Source organism: Tachypleus tridentatus, chromosome 8 (genome assembly GCF_004210375.1).
Source record: "Tachypleus tridentatus isolate NWPU-2018 chromosome 8, ASM421037v1, whole genome shotgun sequence".
In the NCBI taxonomy this organism is placed as follows: domain Eukaryota; kingdom Metazoa; phylum Arthropoda; class Merostomata; order Xiphosura; family Limulidae; genus Tachypleus; species Tachypleus tridentatus.
This window is the reverse complement of record NC_134832.1, coordinates 127,472,873-127,481,177: the sequence shown is the minus strand read 5'-3', so window position 1 is coordinate 127,481,177 and position 8,305 is coordinate 127,472,873. Positions and strand designations below refer to the sequence as shown.

Genomic DNA, 8,305 nt, shown 5'->3' with positions numbered 1-8,305 from the left:
CATACTTTGCAACAGTTGGCTTAAAATAATAAAACTTTTATATACGTATCTACTTAACACTTTTGTTTAGTAATAAATACACTTGACTGCGAGGATATTAACCGTTTTCAACCTTTAAATTAAAATAAGTACACTAACTTCAAATTTCGATCGGTTATTTTTTTTAAAATTAAAAACGTACGGTTCATATGAACGTATATTTATATTTCTGTAGATAACTTCACGAGGATTAATAGAAGTTATTATTTCAAAAATAAACAAACAAAAATCGCAATATATAGTCTGTAATGTTTAATTTATTAAATATTTGCATACACAGTCACCTATTTATGTATATAATTTCAGTAAAAACAAAACTTGTCGTATTTGTAACTTCAACGCTATAGCTGCGAATATAAACAAATAAACAATGTTTGACATCCACTACAAACACCTGATGATGAATCTCATTCCTCTATTAACACCTTCAGTTACTAATGTTTGAGGCAGCATCTTGTAATCGCTAGTGCCCGAAATCGCAGCTTTCGTAATCAATCTTTTGTAAGCAATAGCATATAAAATTGAAACTGACGAACTTTCACCTCAATAATGATAAGCCTAACTCCTTAATAACTTCTACTGATTAAAGTGACCAAATGGCAATGTTACTGTTCGGCTTTTATTTTGATTAGCAATTCAATCTTTCTTCTATACAATAGCTGTTTTTGAATATAAGGAACAAGATATTAAGTAAACACGTTGATGTAATTTCTATACTCCCGTCTCTATCTAATTAAGTTGTATAGATGATATCCCCCTTCACTCTAGTCTATCTAATTAAGTTGTATAGATGATATCCCCCTTCACTCTACTAAACAACCATGTCAGCTTCTGCACAAAATAAACACTTTTTGTTTCGTTATTAGCTACTATTCCGTGTTCCTAAGGTTACCATAGCGGTATTTAGTTGGTTCATTAGCGATTACATTTCATGGTAAGTTAATAATACACAACGAAAAAAAAAAAAAAAAAAGGCAGAGTGTAAAGGAAAAAAACTTTCTGAAAACAAACTTTACTTGAAAATTACAGAGCAAAAAAGAAACAAATGAAATTGTTTTTACTTTATTATGACACCGAAGAGCTTCGAGTATGATTCATCTACTGTGTATAATCTCAGCCCTGTAGTGACATACTGTATCAGTTTCCACGATTAGGTCAAATTACTGATTATAACATAAAGCCTTTTCTTTGAAGATCAACATATAAGTCTTGGATGTGGCTCAGAAATTTATTTACTAAACCATCATAGTTAAAATATCACCACAGTCATCAAAAACGTAATTCTAGTCTTTAATAACTTCTTAGAGCGTTTAATGAAATTGGCAATAATACATTAATTCTACACCAGCATCGGATGAAAAGCTTATTGTAAGTTCGATGATTATCTTGTAATGCCTGACAGACAAGTGTGAGAGTGTATTAATTCTGGAGGTCGTAACATGTGTAATATTACTTTCGTGCACATTAACATTTAACCTTTATTAATTCCTAGAATACTTCAAGGTCTTAGACAACCCGTGAAGTGTATTCTCGCTAACCAACAAGAACTCTTTAGCACTTTCTACGCTTTTAACAAAAGTATTAAGAAATAATAAAATAACGAATCTGACCTTGGAAGGCACCTATAGGTATATATAATTTACAAAAATAGGTAAAATTGTTTACTGACCATCGTACACTGAGGTTCTTTCATGTATATTTCTGTTTATATAAATATGACATCACACAGTAACGAGTCACGTTTTTATGTCGTACAGTTTTCATAATACAGCAGCACTTAGCAAAGATTTTTATCCCGTACACTTCCAGATACTTATTGGAACTAGTATAAACAACTTCTTAAAACATGGTACTTTCCTTGTCAAAGTTCCAACATAAATACAATTTTATGTTTTTACAAACGGCTGTACCTGTAAAATTATCTTTAGAACTAAATCTTTATCACCACTTTATCCCAAAAGTATGAAAACTGGATGAATATCGACGACACATTAAAAACAAAGCTATACACGTTTTAAGACATAGATGAAACGCATTTTGTTAAATTACATTTTGATTGGTACTTTACTTGGAAGAGTTTTAAAGTTGGTGTTAAGACCGTGCATACTTAGGTCACGGTCAATTTCAAGTACGACGAGGAACGTAAGCACTGACGTAACGAGAGGTGTTAAAGAGGTATGGAAAGTGCAAACCCAGACGAAAAAGAATAGCAAAACGTATCTTAGAATAATATTACAGGGCTGTGGTCATCACAGTGACACCTTATAAATCCGTGGTTTGTTTATTTAGCTTGCTAACTAAAACTTGTGAATTACTTCAATCGTTTCGGTGGTGGGAATTTTAGGAGGGGTTTGTAGGAACTGTTGTTTGTTTGTTTTTCAACAGAACTGGAATATCACAGTAAAAATAAAACCCTAGACGGTACACATCGACTCTAGGAAAAGGTAAAAAAAAAGTTACTAATCTTAGAGCACATTTAGAAGTTTCAGTTCCATCTTCATGGTTGTTCCTCTTTCAGAAACTATTTGTGGGCGATACAAAAAAGTGCAGAGAGGGGCAAATGCTAATTTTACCTCTCTTTCAGTTCAGATAACAGTTTGAGTGGAAATCATGAGGTTTGTAAAAACATTTTATGAAACACTTGTACTGTTGAAGTATGTGAACTTTTATTAGAAATCACTAACAAGTAAAAATAGAATTGCAACAATTTTAGCCACACTATATGAATTCACAAGCTCTAACCTCGTCACAGTAACTGTGCAACTGCTCATTATAAAGAAAAGCAAAGGTTTTTCCAACTTAATAGTATGGGACTACGATAAACGTTACTGGTTAATCAATATATTAACTACTGAAATTTTGCTTTTGAAATATATACATCACTAGCTACTTTGGATAAAATAAAACATCTAAACCACAAGTATTGTTTGTTCTTGGTGCAAAAGCTGTTTATTTTGTTTTAGTGCAAAGCTATATAACGGATTCTCTGCACTCTATCTAAAACGTGGAATCAAACCCTGGAATTTCGCGTTGTAAGTTCGTAAATTTACCGCAGCTCCGACAGGACTGAGTGAAAAGCTATATAACGGCTAACCGCACATAACATTCACTTCTTTAGAAATAATAAAGTAAAAGAACAGCACACGCCGCAACTATTGAGATACCATAATCGGTGGGATTTGAGTGTCATTCGTTAACGTGCCCTCGGCAATAGGATGTACGTCATGAATCATTGTTTCAAAATCCTGTACGCCCGCTACTACACAATACCTGACCCTACAAAATAATAAAAAAACAAAATCAGGCTAAAGGTTTGTTTGTTTGTTTTGAATATTGCGCAAAGCTATACGAAGGCTATCTGCGCTAGCCGTCCTTAATTTAGCAGTGTGGGACTAGAAGGAAGGCAGCTAGTCAACATAAACTCTTGGGCTGCTCTTTTACCAATGAATAGTGGGATTGACCGTAACATTATAACGTCCCCGCGGCTGAAAGGGTAGCATGTTTGGTATGACCAGGATTCGAACCAACGACTGTCAGATTACGAGTCAAGCGCCTAAGCCAAAGAAATAATGACAAGACTGTTTGATTACACTTCCTAAAAATGTTTACGTATATTAATTTTAACGATCCAACAATACAAAGAACACAAAAATGGTCTAAGATAATTTAGCTCTACATAAAACTACCGCCATCTACTAAGTTATCAAGGAAATATATTGATCCAATTTTATTTTATTCGTACACAACAGTTTTTCACGACTGAGAAAAACAACAACAACTGTACACCTCTTTTTACCATCACCATATAAAATACTATTAAACTGACTCAATCCATGTATTGTAATGTCTCATAAATAGTTTGATGGGCGACTTCAAACCTTAAATTGGCCAAAAATGAAAGTTCTATGTCTAAATTATATAATATATTTTGAGTTGCACCTTTAGGAATCGTTGTAAAGTTTAAATTTGGGTTAAATTTCTTAAACCTTTTTTGCCTTTTTCACTTGTTTCTAGTCAGCATTTTTCAAACTCATACATAACAAGTAATGAAAAACAATAACCATAACGTGACACATTCCGCGTTTCAATAACTGTTAGATATTTTATTACATATTAATAAAGTAATACACTGTAAGTCACATAACACTGTTGGCTAATAATCATACACAAACAAATATATAATAAAATGATGAAATAATAAAGTATTTGAATTAATTAAATACGTACAGGCCTTTAAAACTGATGTCCAAGTCCCTGAAATGAATATTAGACCTTGTATATTATTTACAACATAGAACACACTACACTTTAATAGATTGGTCAAATGAAGAATGCAAAAGGGGGGGAGGGGTTATATTTCACCCTTCTATTAAAATAATCTTACCTCCATCATGGGGGGAGGGGTTATATCTCACCCTTCTATTAAAATAATCTTACCTCCATCATAGGGGAGGGGTAATATATAATATTACCTCCATCATCAATGAAAAATTTATTGAAAATTGTGTTTGTGAGTATCTAAAAACACACACACACAAACTCCAACACACAAAATAATGTTAGAAGTGTAAGATTACACCATTATAAGGGAGAGCTTAGGTGTAAAAATACTCAGTTTTGATAGAGTATGATTTAGAATATTTTTATAAACTAATTTATTTCAAAATAAAATACTTATGATGATGAACATTTAGTAACAGTGGTAAGGACACCTCTCTCAAAGCTTTTTCCTCTTACACCTATATATATGTATGTATGTATGTATGTATATACACACACACAATAATGGGCAGAAGATACATGGAGTAAGCTATATATAAATCTGTTAGCTTCAGTTCAAAAGTCCTCTTCTTTTAGTGCTGGTTGACTTACGTTCTTTATGTTATTGATTTTACTCTGCTTCACCAAATAATTTCAAATACTTTAGGTGTATTGTGCATAGTGTTTCAGTCTTTTTCCATTACAAAATAATAATTAAAAACTGTAACCACAAGAAAACAAACAAAATGCCACTAATTTAAAACAAGAGATAATTAAAATGTGTACTTCATTACATTAAATGCTGATAAAATGTTTGAAGTATTTATGTTTATTAAATAAAATGACCAATCAGAACCATATAAAATTTAAAACAAAACTTCTACAAGGTTGGTTACACTTAAATTCAGTCTTTTATGTAGCATAACAGGTACACAAACATGCAAGTCTAGGCTACTTAAAACTATCATATACAAATTTAAAAATAGTCAACTTTCTTTCTGCTTATTACACATTTGGATCAGCTTTCATTCAAGAACCTACATCCACTTCACACCATGTCAATTGTACCTCAGGAAAACCTAGGGAATTTGTTTGCCTTCTTTGGAAAGGCCTGTAGCTTACAGTATTACCCCTGGCATCACAATAAACTGCACAAGAACAGCAGCATTGCATACTAAATATACCAACACAGCCAGAGATCTTGAACTATAGGTTGTACTGGAACATTAACTGTCTTGAATGTACCATAAACACTATAAACGATTCAGCATAGGTTGATAGTGACGTTGATTCCCAAATTACCATTATCAGCAAATAGTTTGGCTATGCTAGTGTCAAAAACCAAACAATCACTATTCATGATGGCTGACTGGACCCCATCATGAATACTTCTTGGAGTTGCCTCCCATGTTAATCTTCTTCTATGACCACTTAGTTCCAACCTGAAATTCATAACTTCTTTTTATCATGATAATATAAGTATGTCAACAACTCTGTTTAAACTCTCCTCATTGTTGTTTCAGTTCCACATATGTAGTTCTTTCATAGAAGCACAATAAAACACTCAAACTGACAAAATGTACTAGAAATCAATAAAACATCAAATCAAATTCTATATACATGGTATCCACAAGATGTACTGCAGAAATCATATACAAGAGAATGAGTAAAATTTACAGTTAAGTCTAAAATAAGGAACTAAATTATCTGCAACATTTATTATTGATACAAAGTGAAACAATACCTACAAAAGTGTTTATTCAATAACAAAATAAACACTAGCTAAGTTGGGGCATTAATAAAAAGCTCCAGGTTAGTGAATTTTGCATATTCTATAAGAAAATAAAAGAGAAAGAAGCCCTAAAATTACAGGACCCATGGAACCTGCCCTGTTTACTCCAGTTATAGTGCAGAACCTCAATGTTTATGAGTGCCAAATATTTTACACTTTAACAACTGATATATCGTTTATTACAAACCTAATGCTTGACAACAAAAAAGCTTGCACTATTTCAATGTAATCATACAAGCATTCTTGTATTCAAACCATTCTCTATAAAGATCAAGAAACAAAGTTTAAAAAATAGGCTAATTATCCTCTTCAACTATAATGCAATCTTTCTTTCCTTATAATTTTGTGATTTCAATTGAAAGTTCTTTGAAATATAATAAACTTGTATAATGTTTTTCTTTTAAGATGCCTACTTCTAATGTAATTAACTGAAATCATTTTACAGCTAGATGTTTTTGTTTTCTCTACCAATTTTCATTATTCTTCCTACTGTGATCTTTTACCTTCAACTATGTCTTAATGAACCTTACTTACAAGTAAAATGATAATTGTTTAAAAGCTGTTTCCAACTCATGTTTATTTATTCTTGGTGTTTAAGCCAACCAATAACAAATTAGGCTTCATAACAGTTTAGCTTCTCTAACAATCACAGTCACTGATATAATCTTTTTTGTCTTTACTCACTGAATAAAGTTAAGTTTGCAACACAAATCTTGCTACCCATTCCATACTTTGTGTAAGTTGAACTATGTTAAAACATATCTTGTAATAATCTTGTAAATGAAAGTTATGATCTTTTCATAGTTTCAGTTACTTTGATCAGTACAAAAAAATTGAACTTCCTGTGTAGACAGAATTTTCTGCCAATGTCTTTTTTTTTATCAGTTACAAAACATGAAAGATATTACCTATATATAAAATTTTCTGCTTGTTTTCTGGTACCAATCAGTTGAACGATTGCAAAGAATTGTTGATGGCCATCATATTTCTCTTGTTTTTCGAGGACCAACATGAAGTGATGACCAAAGCAAGATTGCATCATCACCCAGTCAACAGCACCAGGCAAGTTTATGTCAGTAGCTAGGAATACAATATCTTCACCTATGATAAAAAGAAGAGTTTTATGACATTAGCCAATAAACCATACAATAAAAATGGTTTGTTTGTTTGTCTATTTATTATAAAGCTTCTAAAGCTACCTGCCCCAATCAAAGGGAAGGCAACCAATCAACAGCATCCACAGTCATCTTTTAACCAATAACTAGCAGGACTGACTCACATTATAATATCTCTATAACATTGCATTTCCATCCAGTCAGCAGATTAAGAGTCAAGCACCCTAAACACAAGGACTATAATAAATTAGAAGAGAAAATGTAATTATCTGGTTGCAATCAATATAAGTGTAATTTACTGACATGGGATGAGAAATGTCAATTCATGACTATAACATCCACAAAAATAATCTATTTAATTGGAAAAAAAAAGTTTCAATCAATGGCTGCAACTTATTAATGTTAATTTTTTTTAGAAAAAGTCATTCAATGACTGTAGCAGTCAGATTGTTGGTTTGTTTCTGAATTTCGCTCATAGCTACACAAGGGCTATCTGCACTAGCTGTCCCTAATTTAGTAAGGTAAGACTAGAGGGAAGGCAGCTAGTCATCACCACCACCACCAACTCTTGGGCTACTTTTTTACCAATGAATATTGGGATTGACCGTCACGTTATAACACCCCCACGGCTGAAAGAATGCATGCCACAAGCCTTCAACCTCCCCTCTGTTGGAATTCAAAGTTCAATTTGTCTCATGCAAATCACTATGCAACACCTCTCCACCAACAGGAGAGCAATACTATAACAGGATGCATGTGACTCACTCTACACATCACCACCAGACTATCATTTTGAAGTTTGGCAGTAGACATGAGCACCAGAAGTAGAAAGTCTGAGTAGAGGAAAGTACCTATCAGAAATACATTTTCATTTAGGAAAATTATAACTTACAATATGGTACACTACCTTTACTCACAAGATTAGCTTGAATCCCACATTGAATTGGAGGAAGAACTGGTGCAAGGGAAGCACAAACATATCCCCTGGAAGTATCCAAACAAAACTCATAAGTTGAGGGGAACAGATCAAAAGATCTGAGGAGGGGCACTGTACCACATATGGACCAGGTATCTCTTCATCATGAAAAGTGAAAAGGTT

At 32.7% G+C, this 8,305-nt stretch overlaps 1 protein-coding gene across 10 annotated transcripts in view; it reads right to left on the bottom strand.

Annotated features, from left to right (window-relative positions):
- Positions 1–4,117: 4,117 nt before the first annotated feature.
- The window catches only part of LOC143223459 (E3 ubiquitin-protein ligase Siah1-like), a 30,054-nt gene continuing 25,866 nt past the window's right edge, over positions 4,118–8,305 (bottom strand). For all 10 annotated transcript variants that reach the window (XM_076451468.1, XM_076451469.1, XM_076451478.1 and 7 more), the window contains 2 exons: positions 7,000–7,192; positions 4,118–5,741 (listed from right to left, as the gene is read on the bottom strand). In XM_076451468.1, coding sequence (XP_076307583.1) covers positions 5,564–5,741; positions 7,000–7,192 — 371 coding nt within the window. In that variant the 3' untranslated portion in view covers positions 4,118–5,563. The remainder of the gene's footprint in view (positions 5,742–6,999; positions 7,193–8,305) is intronic.